The 17184-nt window shown below is 47.0% G+C and overlaps 1 protein-coding gene across 6 annotated transcripts in view; it reads left to right on the plus strand.

The window, feature by feature from the left end:
• Positions 1–17184, plus strand: part of als2b (alsin Rho guanine nucleotide exchange factor ALS2 b) — a 142388-nt gene that overhangs the window by 21132 nt on the left and 104072 nt on the right. For all 6 annotated transcript variants that reach the window (XM_067987957.1, XM_067987962.1, XM_067987961.1 and 3 more), the window contains 5 exons: positions 3344–3512; positions 4589–4685; positions 5392–5469; positions 9292–9477; positions 14915–15086. In XM_067987957.1, coding sequence (XP_067844058.1) covers positions 3344–3512; positions 4589–4685; positions 5392–5469; positions 9292–9477; positions 14915–15086 — 702 coding nt within the window. The remainder of the gene's footprint in view (positions 1–3343; positions 3513–4588; positions 4686–5391; positions 5470–9291; positions 9478–14914; positions 15087–17184) is intronic.

The following is a 17184-nucleotide window of genomic DNA, read 5'->3' on the forward strand; positions in this document are numbered from 1 at the left end:
TACAGTTGCTCACCTCGGGCTCTGACTGGGCTGGGCTATGGGACTGGGTACAGTACCTCACCTGGGGCTGTGACAGGGCTGGGGTATGGGACTGGGTACAGTACCTCACCTGGGGCTCTGACTGGGCTGGGGCATGGGACTGGGTACAGTACCTCACCTGGGGCTCTGACTGGGCTGGGGCATGGGACTGGGTACAGTACCTCACCTGGGGCCTCTGACTGGGCTGGGGCATGGGACTGGGTACAGTACCTCACCTGGGGCTCTGACTGGGCTGGGGCATGGGACTGGGTACAGTACCTCACCTGGGGCCTCTGACTGGGCTGGGGCATGGGACTGGGTACAGTACCTCACCTGGGGCTCTGACTGCGCTGAGCTATGGGACTGGGTACCGTACCTCACCTGGGGCTCTGACTGGGCTGGGGCATGGGACTGGGTACAGTACCTCACCTGGGGCTCCGACTGCGCTGGGGCATGGGACTGGGTACAGTACCTCACCTGGGGCTCCGACTGCGCTGGGGCATGGGACTGGGTACAGTACCTCACCTGGGGCTCCGACTGCGCTGGGGCATGGGACTGGGTACAGTACCTCACCTGGGGCTCCGACTGCGCTGGGGCATGGGACTGGGTACAGTACCTCACCTGGGGCTCCGACTGGGCTGGGGCATGGGACTGGGTACAGTACCTCACCTGGGGCTCCGACTGCGCTGGGGTATGGGACTGGGTACAGTACCTCACCTGGGGCTGTGACTGGGCTGGGGTATGGGACTGGGTACAGTACCTCACCTGGGGCTCCGACTGCGCTGGGGTATGGGACTGGGTACAGTACCTCACCTGGGGCTGTGACTGGGCTGGGGTATGGGACTGGGTACAGTACTCCAACTGAGGCCTAACCAGTGATTTATAAAGGTTTAGTATAACTTCCTTGCTTTTGTACTCTATGCCTCTGTTTATAAAGCCCAGGATCCCGTATGCTTTTTTAACAACTTATCAACCTGTCCTGCCACCTTCAAAGATTTATGTATGTGAACCCCCCAGGTCTCAATGTTCCTGCACCCCCTTTAAAATTGTACCATTTGGTTCATGTTGCCTCTCATTCTTCATTCCAAAATGCATCACTTCACTGCATTAAATTTCGTCTGCCCATGTCCTCCTGATGTCTATACTTCATGGCCAGTGTAGAGGGAGCTTTACTATGTATCTGACCCGTGCTCTACCTGCCCTGGAGTATTTGATGGGACAGTGTAGAGGAAGCTTTACTCTGTATCTGAGTCGTGCTGCAGTACCAGACCAGGGATAAGTGCACCTAAAACTTGACACACTATTCTAACTGTGGGAGAACCAATGATTTGTACAGGTTTAGCATTACCTCTTTGATTTTATACTCTATGCCCCTATTTATAAAACCGAACATTCCCATGTGCTTTTACACAACTTTATCAATTTCTTCTCCCACTGGCTGAACCCCTGAGTCCCTTTGCTCCTCTACTCCTTTTACAGTTTTACCATTTAGTGTATATTGCTCTCCTTATTCTTCCTCCCAAAATGCATCACATCACATTTCTTTGCATTAAATTTCATCCAATATCCTGTGGATTTTTTTTGAAGCTGTAAACACTTTTAAATCCTGTGACTGTCTGACTACCTAATGTAGTTATCAAAGTTGTATTTTTAGTGTCCTTTGTTCCAATATATCAGGGGTGTTTGAATGTTATAAATGAGTCTGACTTTGTCCCATTCAGCTGTCAGTGTTAAACCATCAGGACTGATCAGAGCCTCAGTGGTACAAACTATCATTTAAAACGAATCACGGAATGTGTTTTGAGGTTCAGTTTGAGATGGAGAGTTAGTCCTTGCTTTCGATATTCAGAATGGTTATGCATGTAATTGTTGTAAATTAGATCAGGCCATAAACAGAGCAGAAACAGTCCATTGGCACGGCTTCACATCCTGGCCTGCGACCTGAGTTGGATTTGAACCTAGGTCCACAGAGGGTGAAAGGACAGTCTTTCTGCCCATTGTACCTCCCAGTCCCTCCTCCTGTAGATCTCTCGATACAATTACTTTTTAAAAAAATGTATCAGGTCCTATCTGCAGTCTGTGCTGTTAGCTGATCTGAGGGGGGAGGGCAGATATTAATAAGGCTCCACAACCGGCTTCAGAGCTTCTTGACTGGGAGCGGGAAAATCAGCCGTGGTCCCCTGCTCCTGATTGCTTTCCAGTAACTGCTAATTTGAGTACAGTTGAGCATTTTTATAGATGATGTAAAATTTATGTGGTTGGGAAAGCGGAAGTAATTTTCTGTTTTGTGTACAGTATTTGGGTTTTAAAATTAATCTCATTGTCGCAGTGCCTAAACACAGATTTCACCCTTTGTTTTATCAAGAAGACACAAAACATGGACTGGGGTTATCTGTGCACCATTGTTTGGAATGGAGTGCAGAATACAACAAATCAGTCTTTCGTTCCTCGAAACACCAGGCTCTTTGTCAGTTTGCATTCTCTCGGGTTTTCCTTTTTTTTAAACTAGGTATTCAGCAAAGAAAAGAGACGGCTGAAAGTTGACCTGATAGAGCTCTTTAAAATTATGACGGTGTTCGATAGGGTTGACGTAGAAAAGATGTTTGCACTAGTATGGGAGTCCAAAACTAGGGGCCATGAATATAAGATAGTCATCAATATAAATCAAATAAGGAATTTAGGAGAAACCTCTTTACCCAGAGTGTGGTTATAATGTGGAACTCGCAACCACACAGAGGGTTGAGGCGAACAGCATAGATGCATTTAAGGGGAAGCTAGATAAGTACATGAGGGAGAAAGGAATAGAAGGATATGTTGATAGGATTAGATGAAGTAAAGTGGGAGGAGGCTCGTGTGGAGCATAAACATCCATTGGGCTGAATGACCTGTTTCTGTGCTGTAAATGGTATGTAAATCTATTTGTATTTAATACTCTGCAGTTATTTGCATTGTATAAACCATTTTTAACAGATTCGAGGATCCATGAGTCGACAGATATTTATTGATATTTGACAGCGCACTGAGACTACAACTCTGTTTAATGTTCAGTATATCTGTCTAGTAATTTATTTTGCGTGTCTCAATCTGGTATGTGACTTATTCTGCCATGTACTGAATCGAGTAGTGAAATACTCTGGGCATGCTCCAGTTATCTAGATATTGGACAGATAAAGGCACACTCCAGATGGTAGGGAGCGGTCGATGGTGCTGAAACCAAGGAAACTATTTGGTTTAAAACCACAACAAATACAGCCGGCTAGCATAGGAGTGTCAGGATAGTGAGCTCTCCTGCATTCACTTGTTTGATGGTGGCTTTTTCTTTCAGTTTCACCGAGGCTTCTCAGGAAAACAGGACATGCAAGAATCAGAACAGTGAGCCTGACCCCCACGCCAGGAAGCGAGGCGGATGCACATCTTCCTTCCTTACAGACAGAGTTATGGACCTGGGGTCGGGGCAAAGAGGGCCAGCTAGGTCACGGAGACATCCTGCCCAGGTACTGCTAGTTTCAAGATCCTGCAGATACTGCGAGTCCTCAAACTGATGCTCACTTGCTTTCTGCCTTGTTGCCTCTTCAAAGATGATATTTCAGACCCTCAGATGGTTCAATATGTTCACAACACTAAAAAAAAAAGTTGCTCCTGCTCTCTGTCTTAATTCTCTTCCATTTACTCTTATAGCTATGTCCCCTCGTTCAAGACCCCTCAATCACTGGAAACAATCTGTTTCTATCTACTCTGTCCCATCCTTTCATAATGTCAGAAATCTCTATCAAATCAGCCCATAATCTCCTCTATTCTAACAGAAACAGCCCCAAGCTTTCAAGTGAAGGTGGCACTCGGCCTTCAGTGGTTCTTTTACAACTGAGTGGTTTGCTTAGAGTGATATGAAGGTGTGGACAAGAGTCAGACCAAATAAAGGTTGCAGGTGCCCTACTCCGAAGTGAACCTGCTGGGCTTTTGCAGCAGCTTGAATGGTCATTTCATGGTCTACTACAGCAGACTACCCTTCTGATTGACCATGTGCCTGAGGAAGGCACTAATAGTGCAGTTTTCACTCAGTGAATTTTGTCTTTGGCAAGGTGATCCTCTCTTTGCTGGGCTTTTCCCCTCTACCTTTGAAGGCGCTGCCCCTTGCTGAAGGACAGGCCCGTGGGCACTGCCCTTTCTTCATGCATGACCCTTCACAGCAAGCATTAGCCGGCATAACAGCCAAGTCTACTCCTGTCCTCACCTGGCACTCTCACCGGAGTCACTGGCTACTGCTCAGGAGCCGTGGTTGATTCTTTTTTCACCCACTCCCTAATCCAGGGGCATTCCGGCGAATTATAAGGTCTTTAACGGCAGCCCCACCTGAGATCAGCTCACGCAGCACAGACCAGGGATGGGACTTGGACCTTCTGGCCTGTATGGCTTTGCGCCGCATTGAGTGGTGCCTTCAGTCACTGGGCCTTCGGAGAACCCATGTAACTGCTGAGCACAAAGCTTGGGTTGCTGATGGGTGTGATTGTTAGATACAGCGCTGAACAGTGCTTACTCCCGTGCACTGACAAAGTTCTCGTCCTGTCTCCAGGCTTCAACCCCTGTGCATCAAGAGTCTGAGCAGTAAGGAAGTGGTCCAGGTGGCAGCTGGAGCGCATCACTCGCTAGCCTTAACGGCCAGGTCACAGGTAAGACTAATACCGACTTGCTCTCCTTTTTTAGCGTGTGAGTTCGATCTGCAGGAAAGCCAGGAAGGGCCTTATCCAAGTGTTCCAGAAATAACAGAAGCAAACTGAGCCAAATATTGCCCTCCTGACACTGCACGAGTATGGTATGTATGTGAGGGGGTGGAGGGTTAGAGCTATGGAGTGAGGGAATGCAAAGTCTTGAGTAGAGGGCAGATAGATGGTGTAGCGGGCAGATAGGTAGATGTAATGGTGAGTTTTCAACGCCTTTCCATCTCTACTGTGCTGGTCCCAAGAGCAGTAGAAGTGCAGGTGTCCCTAGCACAGAAATGCCTGTGATCAAGCACTGATTAGCTGTGATACATCATTCATATTACATACCCACTTCTTTTGCTGCTGCCACTGCCTTGGTAATGCTGTGGGGTGAATTCAGTAACCACAGTTACTTGCACGTGAGAGTTCATTGTAGGGTTGCGGTATCTCGGACCTCAATGGCCTCCCCTCTGGAGAGTTGTTCCGTGAAGGTACAAGCACATAAAGACTAAAAGTAATGTAATAAAAACAGAAAATGCTGGAAATACTCAGCAGGTCAGGTAGCATCTGTGGAGAGAGAAACAGAGTCCACATTTCAGATTGATGAGCTTTTGTCAGAACTGGAGGAAGAACTGCAAAAACTAATGTATCTATTTCCCCGATTTTCTTCCAACAGGTCTATTCATGGGGCAGTAACACCTATGGACAACTTGGTCATGCAGAGTCACCCACTGTCATGCCTCGCCTAGTCAAGGTACAGCTCACTGAATTGTTTATGCAACTTCAAAATATAAACCAACATTTTGAAACTATAAGTTAATGAACTAGTCAACCAACAGCCTGACATAGCTATGCTCACAGAATCATACCTTTCAACCAACGTCCCAGACTCTTCCATCACCATCCCTGGGTCTATCCTGTTCCACCATCAAGACAGACCCACCAGAGGTGGCGGCACAGTGGGATACAGTCAGGAGGGAGTGGCCCTGGGAGTCCTCAACATCGACTCCGGACCCCATGAAATCTCATTGTATCAGGTCAAACTTGGGCAAGGAAACCTCCTGCTGATTACCACCTACCGCCCTCCCTCAGCTGATGAATCAGTCCTCCTTCATGTTGAGCACCACTTGGAGGAAGCACTGAGGGTAGCAAGGGCACAGAATGTACTCTGGGTGGGGGACTTCAATGTCCATCACCAAGAGTGGCTTGGTAGCACCACTACTGACCGAGCTGGCCGAGTCCTGAAGGACATAGCAGCCAGACTGGGCCTGCGGCAGGTGTTGAGCGAACCAACACAAGGGAAAAACCTACATGACCTCTTCCTCACCAATCTACCTGTCGCAAATGCCAATGACAGTATTGGTAGGAGTGACCACCGCACAGTCCTTGTGAAGACGAAGTCCCGTCTTCACACTGAGGACACCATCCAACGTGTTGTGTGGCACTACCACCGTGTTAAATGGGATAGATTCAGAACAGATCTAGCAGCTCAAAACTGGGCATCCATGAGGCGCTGTGGGCCATCAGCAGCTGCAGAATTGGATTCCAGCATAATCTGTAACCTCATGGCCCGGCATACTCCCCTCTCTACCATTACCACTAAGCCAGCGGATCAACCCTGGTTCAATGAGGAGTGTTGAAGAGCATGCCAGGAGCAGCAGGGGCTGGTGAAGCTACAACACAGGACTACATGCATGCTAAACAGTGGAAGCAACATGCTATAGACAGAGCTAGGAGATTCCACAACAAACGGATCAGATCAAAGCTCTGCAGTCCTGCCACATCCAGCCGTAAATGGTGGTGGACAATTAAACAACTAACATCCCCATCCTCAATGATGGCGGAGTCCAGCACATGAGTGCAAAAGACAAGGCTGACGCGTTTGCAACCATCTTCAGCCAGAAGTGCCGAGTAGATGATCCATCTCAGCCTACTCCCGATATCCCCACCATCACGGAAGCCAGTCTTCAGCCAATTCGATTCACTCCACGTGATATCAAGAAATGGCTGAGTGCATTGGATACAGCAAAGGCTATGGGCCCCGGCTGTAGTGCTGAAGACTTGTGCTCCAGAACCAGCCGTGCCTCTAGCCAAGCTGTTTTGGTACAGGTACAACACTGGCATCTACCCGGCGATGTGGAAAATTGCCCAGGTATGTCCTGTCCACAAAAAGCAGGACAAATCCAATCCGGCCAATTACTGCCCCATCGGTCTACTCTCAATCATCAGCAAAGTGATGGAAGGTGTCGTCGACAGTGCCATCAAGCGGCAGTTACTCACCAATAACCTCCTCACCGATGCTCAGTTTGGGTTCCGCCAGGACCACTCGGCTCCAGACCTCATTACAGCCTTGGTCCAAACATGGACAAAAGAGCTGAATTCCAGAGGTGAAGTGAGAGTGACTGCCCTTGACATCAAGGCAGCATTTGACCGAGTGTGGCACCAAGGAGCCCTAGTAAAATTGAAGTCAATGGGAATCAGGGGGAAAAATCTCCAGTGGCTGAAGTCATACCTAGCACAAAGGAAGATGGTAGTGGTTGTTAGAGGTCAATCATCTCAGCCCCAGGACATTGCTGCAGGAGTTCCTCAGGGCAGTGTCCTAGTCCCAACCATCTTCAATTGCTTCTTCAATGACCTTCCCTCCATCATAAAGTCAGAAATGGGGATATTCGCTGATGATTGCACAGTGTTCAGCTCCATTTGCAACCCCTCAGATAATGAAGCAGTCCGTGCCCGCATGCAGCAAGATCTGGACAACATCCAGGCTTGGGCTCATAAGTGGCAAGTAACATTCGCGCCAGGCAATGACCATCTCCAACAAAAGAGAGCCTAACCACCTCCCCTTGACATTCAACGGCATTACCATCGCCGAATCCCCCACCATCAACATCCTGGGGGTCACCATTGACCAGAAACTTAACTGGACCAGCCACATAAATACTGTGGCTACGAGAGCAGGTCAGAGGCTGAGTATTCTGCGGCGAGCGACTCACCTGACTCCCCAAAGCCTTTCCACCATCTACAAGGCACAAGTCAGGAGTGTGATGGAATACTCTCCACTTGCCTGGATGAGTGTAGCTCCAACAACACTCAAGAAGCTCGAGACCTTCCAGGACAAAGCAGCCCACTTGATTGGCACCTCATCCACCACCCTAAACATTCACTCCCTTCACCACCGGCGCACTGTGGCTGCAGTGTGTACCATCCACAGGATGCACTGCAGCAACTCACCAAGGCTTCTTCGACAGCACCTCCCAAACCTGCGACCTCTACCATCTGGAAGGACAAGGGTAGCAGGCACATGGGAACAACACCACTTGCACGTTCCCCTCCAAGTCACACACCATCCCAAATTGGAAATATATCGCCGTTCCTTCATCGTTGCTGGGTCAAAATCCTGGAACTCCCTTCCTAACAGCACAGTTGGAGAACCTTCACCACACGAACTGCAGCGGTTCAAGAAGGCGGCTCACCACCACCTTCTCAAGGGCAATTAGGGATAGGCAATAACTGCTGGCCTTGCCAGTGACGCCCACATCCCATGAACGAATTGTAAAAAAAAATGGCTGGAGGCAGTGGAGAGAAGAGTCGTGATCCCTAATGTCAAAGAATTGAGTTATGAGAAAAAAACTGAGAGACTCTTAGGCTTTTCAGCTTCAAAAGGAGATAAGAGGTGACTTTTATGGAGTTATAGAGATACAAAGGATAGTAAATAGTATGGAAAAGGTACGTACATAAAATTACATTCCGGTACCCTGTGACAGAACAAGGGGATGTAGGTTCAAACTCGAGAAAGGGGAATTTAGAACGAAGGTCAAGAATTTCTTTGACACAGGGAATGGACTCCCAGATGGAGCAGTCGAGGCAAAAACCCTCAGCTGTCAAAACCTGAAAGGGCACTGTCCACGGTGATTGACACCCTCTATAAATGTCAAATGATCTAAAACAATGCAGCCTGCACCTCGTAAGGCCCGAATCGCCTATCACCTTTACCCTTGTTGACCTTGACTGGCTCCCCGGCTTCAAACAGATTGAATTTAAAATCTTGTGTTCATCCATAAATCCTTCCATGACCTCGCCCACCCGATCTCTGAACCTTTTCCAGCATTCGTTCTCTTCCGACTCCAGCTTTCTGTGCATCCCTCACTCCCCACTCTCCCCCTTCAATAGTGGAGCCTTCTGTTATCTTGGCCCTACTCTCTGGAACTCCCCCGCTCTCCCGCCCCCAAACCCCTTGGCCTCTGCACCTCACTCCGCAACTTTAAAATCCTCAAAACACGTTTCACCCACCAAGCTTTTGATCACTTTTCCCAACTTTGTCACAGAGGCCTGGTGCCGACTCCTTTTCTCCCATCTTTCACCTCGGGATGTTTTTCTAAGTTAAAGGCATTATATCAGTAGCAGTTATTGTTGTTGCCCCTGGAACTGCAAACTCAGCAAGAATTAGCACCTTCAGGAGAGGGAAACATTAAAGTAAATTTACACAAGTTAGGCTACTGTTGAATGTTTACTGTCTGGAAACAGAAATCGCACTGTATAAGTCGTGACACCTGACATGAGTGCTTTTCCTGTACAGATCCCTGAGGGTGTCCGTGTGTGGGATGTGGCAGCAGGACAGGGACATTCCCTCTTTTTGGCTGATGGGGAATTCTTCCAGCCCAACGTCTATTACAGTGGACAACAGGTGTCGCAAGAGGCCGGGAACACTGACCTAGGTCATACCTTCACCCAGCAACCAGTGCTTCTGTCAGTTTGTAGTAAGGTAAGTAAAGCTCATTATGTTCTTTGCTATTAAATGGGATAGATTTGGTGAACCCAGAATATTACTCCAAAGAAAGTCACACCAGAAGAACATAAATTTAAACTAAATCTTCTTCACATTTTTTGCTCAAAGGATGAAATGGTTGTAATGATCTGCTAGGAATTGATTGAGTAGAATGGGCCTATACTCTCTGGAGCTTAGAAGAATGAGAAGTAATCTCATTGAAACATATAAGATTCTGAGAGGGCTTGACAGGGTAGATGCTGAGAGGCTGCTTCCCCTGGCTGAAGAGTCTAGAACGCGGGGTCACAGTTTCAGGATAAGGGGTTGGCCATTTGGGACTGAGAATAGGAGGAATTTTTTCACTGAGGGCTGTGAGTCTTAAAATTCTCTACCCCAGAGGGCTGTGGATGCTTAGTCATTGAATATATTGAAGACTGAGAACACTAGATCTAAGGGAATTAAGGGATATGGTGATCGGGCAGGAAAATGGAGTTGAGGTTGAAGATCAGTCATGATCTTATTGAATGGGAAGTAGGCTCGAGGGGCCGTATGCCCTACTCCTGCTCCTATTTCTTATGTTCTTATGAAAGGCGACATAATCAAAGAATTGGGAAAGTTCAAATTGCAGCTGGATATTGGGGGTCGTTTGGATGGCCGTCTGGGCCAATTGGATGCCAAACTGGGGGAGTTGGGTGTCGGGCTGGGTGAGTTGGAATCAGCTACCATGGACCAATTCAGGTTTCGCATCCTTGACTTTTTTTATGTTCTTACACAGAGTTGTACCATTTTCAGATAAATTACATATTTGGTTTGAATGTTTTTACCTGAAATTCCTGGGGATACAAGTTAAAAATGTGGATGTTAAAAGTAATAATGGAAGTCAGGGGGAACTTTTTCACTCGAACGGTAATGTGGAGTTGCAAGGAAGAATGTTGACGTGGCTGGTATAAAATGGGGTCAAGAGACAATTACTCTTCACGTAGTCTGCTTCCTCCCTGTGTTGAAGTTGAGACTCACCTTACTCTAAAGCATCCATTCCCAGGATTTTGAACTTGTGGCACTCCTTCCTTTTCTCCTCCTAATTGCTACTTCCTGAATCACTGTTTTCTCTTTAACTTTTAAATTCCAGTTGTATCCTGCACTATGTGACTTGGCCCTTGGCCCTGGTTTCTTAGTAAAAAGATGACTGCCTCTACAGTGATTCCTGAAGGATTGTAACCAGCTGGTTTGGTGATGCTCTGAGGGGAGATACAGCTTACTTTGATGCACAAAAAGATCAAATAGGGAGGATTATTCCTGAACATTTAACTGACTGCTCCCTGGATATTGATACTCTGGCCTGTGTATCAAGGGGGACACCTGCAGCCTGTTCAAGCTATCTAGAGACCATTTGTTGGCCATTAATAGAAGACCAGGACACAGCTGCAACCTGTTGCAGGGGGAGGGTTGGAATTATTTCAACACACACAGTGTATTAATCTCTGTCCTAAGTAGTTAGGCATCACAGAGCTTACAGGCTTTGCATTATTAAATGACTTCTGTAATTTGGACTTGGTGGAGCCTCTTTGTGGTGTTTGGGCATGTGATTAGATTGACCACTGACCCTGATTGTGCTTTGAACTGTCCAGGTGTTGCTGTGTTGTGAGAGAATTCATTTTGAATCATTGCAATTATTTCCCTACTGAGGGAGAAGCAGTGGTTCTCTCCTTCCTATGTGGATTGGGTAGGAGAGCCGTGTTATTGCTTAGTGCCCAAGCCCTAAAACTTCAGGCAGAATTTTGACTCCTAAATTTTTTTTGGGTGTTAAATTTTGAGCCAAAATTCTTCCTCACCATTTCCATTGTTGTTGTGTTTCTTGATATTTTTCCTAGTCTACTTGTCTATTCTTAATTGTATTACATGTTTTTCTGTTGTATGTTGAGTGTTACTTGAAAGAAATTTGGAAGTGGATGGTGTGTCCCATCCCTGGGCATTGTGCTGGGCTAAATGGACCTGCCCCTGAATAAGTGGCACCAGAAAGCCATTAAACATGAAACCATACTTTTACCTGCTGATGTATATTTAATGTGGCTGTCCATCCACAATCAGTTCTTACAGCTAGAGTGGAAAAATGAGCCTTTCTAATTGGGGACTATTAAAATATTTATGTTAATTTGTAAACAAACTTTTAAAAATTGTTCACTATCTTGGGCATTATGTAAGTTTAATGAGGCAAAATAATTAACTTAAAAACAATTTTTTTGCTTTAAAATTTTGAGAATTGCAGCAGAGAACGTAGTGAAGAACTGGAGATTGCTTGGCTTTATGCTACCATCTCTTCTATAACTGTACAAAGTTCCTATTTATACAGCTGGGTAAGGGATACTCTGTGTAACCGTCGAGTTACTGTTTATACAGCAGGGTAAGGATTAATCACTGTAACTGTGTTCCTGTTTATTAATGTTAGGGGATATTCCCTCTAACTGTTTGGAGTTCCTGTTTATACAACTGTTGGGGTTACTGTGTGTAGCTCTGCAGTGTTATTGAACATGACCCCATTCCCATCACTAGACTGGTGATTATTGCCCAGATTTTGCTGTCAAAATAATGGTGAGGCTAATGGCACTTGCCATTATTTATGCACAAATGGTACAACAACTTCAGGCGAGGACAGATGTGCGCTTAAACTCAAACATCCAAAAGTTGCTGTCTGAGTTAGCTTCGCAAAAACAGCATCTCACTGGTTGCCTCACCATTGAAATGCATTGAACAGCGTGAAGTTGCTGCCTTTGTGCAATAGATACGAACTAAACTCATCAGAGAAAGTTAAGTCTTGTCCATTCCAGTCTAAGTACCTTTTTAATGATGTGATAAGTGTTGATTACTGCCTGTCAACCTCTCTAGCATTGAAAAGCTAACTATTACAATGTGGAGTCTCATTCCTTCAAGTTTTAATTGTTGAAAATTTTAAAAATGTAAAATTTAAAAATAATTTTTATTCTTCCTGTCTCTTTTTTCTCTTTCTTAATCCAATCTTTCTTTACCTCTTTCTTTTTCTGTACCTGATTTGACATTGCATTCACCCACTCTGCTTTACACTTCCTTCTCAGTCCTTGCGCTGTTTATTTCACACTCTTTCAATTTGATTGATTAAGGAGAGACACAGTTGCTTGCCCTGTTCCCCTCGCTGTGACGTTATCAGCTCACACTTTCAGCAACTTACCACACACACAATTTAAAAGCCTAAAATGTGCACGGGCAAGTCTAAGTAACAGCAGATACCGTTAAATACCCTGCTACAGCAAAATTTGGCCCTATATGATTTTAATTATTAAGTCGCATTAGTTCCGCTTTCCTTCTAGCATTTCTTGATGAATTTGGAAACCCCTTGACTCCAGTGGAATTATCCATGTGAAAGAGCAGTTCGTATTGTGCTCTCCTCTTGTATTTACAACTCCAACTGCTGCCCCATTACTGAGTGCTTTTGTCACAAAGCTGTGAAGTAGCCCTTGTTCTTAGCAAGTGCCTGACACTGTGGCTACTGGTGACCTCAGCAAGCTGAGCCAGTATCTTGGTGATCGATGTGCGGAAACCATGGGGAACAACCGGCAGTAAAAGATCTATTCTGTGAAATAGAACATGAATGGCTGTTTGTTGGAGGTGGTTGTTCTAAGCTACTCTCCCAGTTTATCGTTTCGCGTGGGTCCCTTGAGTGTGATGCACAGAGAATACTGTAAGTGATCCCAGGGGTTGAACGATGTGCGAGAGTGAAGTGGAGGGAGAAAAGACAGTAACTCCCCTGCAGGCATGGTATGGGCTGTCCTGTGTAACTCACTGGCAAGTATTGGTTGTAATCTGTGTAACACTGGAAGGATCCAGTGATGATGTAAACTGCCTTCAATTAACTGAGCTTCGTTGTAATGAATAACCCCGAATGATGGGCTTTTGTAAAAAGATAAATCTGTCTATTGAAGTAGGATACAAGGATTACTAATTTGTGATAGGACCAGAGGGTGTGTAACATCATTCTTCCCACTCAGTGTTGGTTCCAAGATATTTATTGGCATAAATTACACAAACAGCAAACCCTATAGATTGCCCATCAGGGACTGCTGGACATCTGTATGGCTTTGGCCCCTGCACTCTGGGCCAGCAAGTGGAACATAAACCGACTTTCCCATAAACTCAGACGCCATCATTCTTGATGTTGGAAGTGGACAGTACATGTTGGTATTTCACCGTTTCTTCAATACAACACTGGTGTCCTATCAGTTCCCCCTGGTATCAGCTGGTAAAGACAGTGTGTCCCCGAGTCATACCGACCAGAAGCACTCAGGTTTGACACACTTTTTCACCCCCCCCCTCCCCCCACCCCAGTCTCTAGAGAAGTCGGGGAGCGACTCTTTGCCTCAGTGCCTTGAGTTAGGGAGGGTTCCTACTCCTGATCACATTCCGTTGACGCCCTGCTGGAAAGTGTGTGTTTGTGGATATTGTGAGGTTGCTGCACCGTTCGAAAACCTCACCGGCACTCCCTATCCAGGGTCGCACATGAACAGTCACTTTAAGTACTTGGCAGCACTCGGCACACACGGAACTGTCTGAGTGAGAATCAGTGTCGTCAGGGATGAAATGGGGAGAAATTGGGGTTTGATGGGGGGGTCCATTTAATCAGAAGATCTTGGACTGCCTTTTCACCTCACTGAGTGAGGTACAGGCTGTATTCTGTGTGGTGGTTTTTATATAGAACAATGGATACCTGTGAATGATTACAAACTAATCTAATTGAGAGGTTCGGTTCATAAGTATTTGATGCGGAGCAGTGGGTTCAGGTTATATTCTTTGAGTACCGAGGGAGTGCTGCACTGTCAGAAATGCCATCTTTTGGATGACACGTTAAACCAAGGGCCCATCTGCCCTCTCAGGTAAAAGATCCCATGGCATTATTTGAAGAAGAGCAGGAAGTTCTCTTGGTGTCCTGTCCAATATTTATCCCTCAACCAACATCACTAAAACAGATTAAAACAGATCACTTATCATCTTGTTGTTTGTGGGACCTTGCTATGTGCCTATATTATAACAGTGACTACACTTCAAAAAAAAAAGTAACTCGTGGGCTTCGAAGTGATGTGGAGTGTCTGGAGAATGTGACGGGCATTGCATCAACCCATCATTGTTCTTTGAGTGAATAATGTGTGAGTGAGGAACAATATTTTCTTCATGACCCGAGTAACTGCTTTTGGCAATTGGATGAATGATTCGGTGAAGTTCTGCTGGACCCCGTGGTGATACTTGGACCCGTTTTCTGGCACTGGCTGTAGTATTGCTCATGTGTTCTGTAACCCTGCTCATATAGACAGTAGCTTCCCTGTTGTACGGGTAGATGGAATGTGGACTTGTTGACCGCTTCTTGCTGTCTTCCAGCATTGCAATAATGTTGTCCTCTGTTTGCTTTCAGCTTGGCTACATAAACAGCCTGTTCGCTGGGGGGCAGTGGTGCCTGACGCTGGCAGACAGGAACGTAATGGGCTACATTGCAAGCTTACACGAGCTGGCATCATCAGAGAGGAGATTCCATTGCAAGCTGAGCGATGTGAAAACTCAGATACTCAAACCCCTGTTGGGTTTAGGTATGGAAAATTATCTTTCTGTTTGCTAGTAGCTGATAGTCTGCTCCACTCCAGCACTCCATACAGTGTTTTCAGCAGGATTTTAATCAGTGAGGGAAATGTTTGTACAACATCCATCCAGACTGTGAAAAACACGCAGCAGTTCAATTAGAGATTGTGTCCTCCCAAAATTGGAATGTTCCTGGATGGCGCATTCTGAGCTGAATAACACCAGGCTGCAGTGTCGTACAGCGACAGGCCCGCACCCCGCCCGCGGTGTCGTACAGCGACAGGCCCGCACCCCGCCCGCGGTGTCGTACAGCGACAGGCCCGCACCCCGCCCGCGGTGTCGTACAGCGACAGGCCCGCACCCCGCCCGCGGTGTCGTACAGCGACAGGCCCGCACCCCGCCCGCGGTGTCGTACAGCGACAGGCCCGCACCCCGCCCGCGGTGTCGTACAGCGACAGGCCCGCACCCCGCCCGCGGTGTCGTACAGCGACAGGCCCGCACCCCGCCCGCGGTGTCGTACAGCGACAGGCCCGCACCCCGCCCGCGGTGTCGTACAGCGACAGGCCCGCACCCCGCCCGCGGTGTCGTACAGCGACAGGCCCGCACCCCGCCCGCGGTGTCGTACAGCGACAGGCCCGCACCCGCCAGTACTGTACCCAAGTGTTATACAATAGAATGGTAGCACAGGAGGCAGCCATTCGGCCCGTCGAGCCACTGCCCGCTCGCTGCAATTTTTTTTCCTTTTGAAAGCCATGATTGAATCTGCCTTCACCACCCTTTCAGGCAGTGCATTCTAGATCATAACCACTCATTGCGCAAAAAATGTTTTTCCTCATGTCGCCATTGGTTCTTTTGCCAATTAACTTAAACCTGTGTCTGTGCGTTCTCGACCCTTCTGCCAATGGGAACAGCTTCTCTCTATCTACCCTGTTGAGACCCCTCATGATTTTGTACACTTCTATCAAATCTCCTCTCAACCTCTTTGCTCGAAGGAGAACAACCCCAGCTTCTCCAGTCTATCCACGTAACTGAAGTCCCTCATCCCTGGAATCATTCTAGTAAATCTTTTCTGCACCCTCTCTCAGGCCTTCTCATCCTTCCTAAAGTGCACTGCCCAGAATTGGACACAATACTCCATTTGTGGCCGAACCAGTGTTTTATAAAGCTTCATCATGACTTCCTTGCTTTTGTACTCTATGCCTCTATTTATAAAGCCCAGGATCCCATATACTTTTTTAACCGCTTTCTCAACCTGCCCTGCCACCTTCAGCGATTTGTGCACATATACCCCCAGGTCTCTCTGTTCCTGCGCCCCCTTTAGAATTGTACCCTTTAGTTTATATTGCCTCTCCTTGTTTTTCCTACCAAAACGTGTCACTTCGCACTTCTCTGCGTTAAATTTCATCTGCCATGTGTCCACCCATTCCACCAGCCTGTCTATATCCTCTTGAAGTCTATCACTATCCTCCTCGCTATTCACTACCCTTCCAAGTTGTGTGTGTCATCTGCAAATTTTGAAATTACGTCCTGTACACCCAAGTCATTAATATGTATCAAGAAAAGCAGTGGTCCTAGTACCGACCCCTGGGGAACACCACTGTACAGGCCTGTACCCCAGTGTTAAACAGTATCAGGCCTGTACCCCAGTGTTATACATTAACAGGCCTGTACCCACAAGTACTGTACCCCAATGTTATGCAGTGACAGATCTGTACCCACCAGTACTGTACCACTGTTATGCAGTGACAGATTGAAGGGCCCTGGAGCCCCGAGGTGAGCAGTAGCGGGAACAGGAATCGACGCTGGGATGCTGTGGAGACGGAATGCGGAGACCCAATGTTGGATAGGGGAAGGCCTGGAACATGTTCAAAAGCCCAAGCCCTAGAATGGACTTGGTGTTATCCTTTTGAGAGGGTTGGACTACTTACAGCCTGCTGGAGATGTAAACCTATCTGTCTGATGGTGGCCTAGCTCTTGGGAAGGGGAGCACCATCTACTGGTCAAGATACAGGCGTAACTGGGTGTCCCATTACAGAAAGAATGACGCGCGAATGAGGAGCGCCTGACGTACTGAATAACTCTGATATCCTAAAGGTTGTCAACATTACT

This window comes from Heptranchias perlo, chromosome 7, assembly GCF_035084215.1.
Source record: "Heptranchias perlo isolate sHepPer1 chromosome 7, sHepPer1.hap1, whole genome shotgun sequence".
Taxonomy (NCBI): Eukaryota; Metazoa; Chordata; class Chondrichthyes; order Hexanchiformes; family Hexanchidae; genus Heptranchias; species Heptranchias perlo.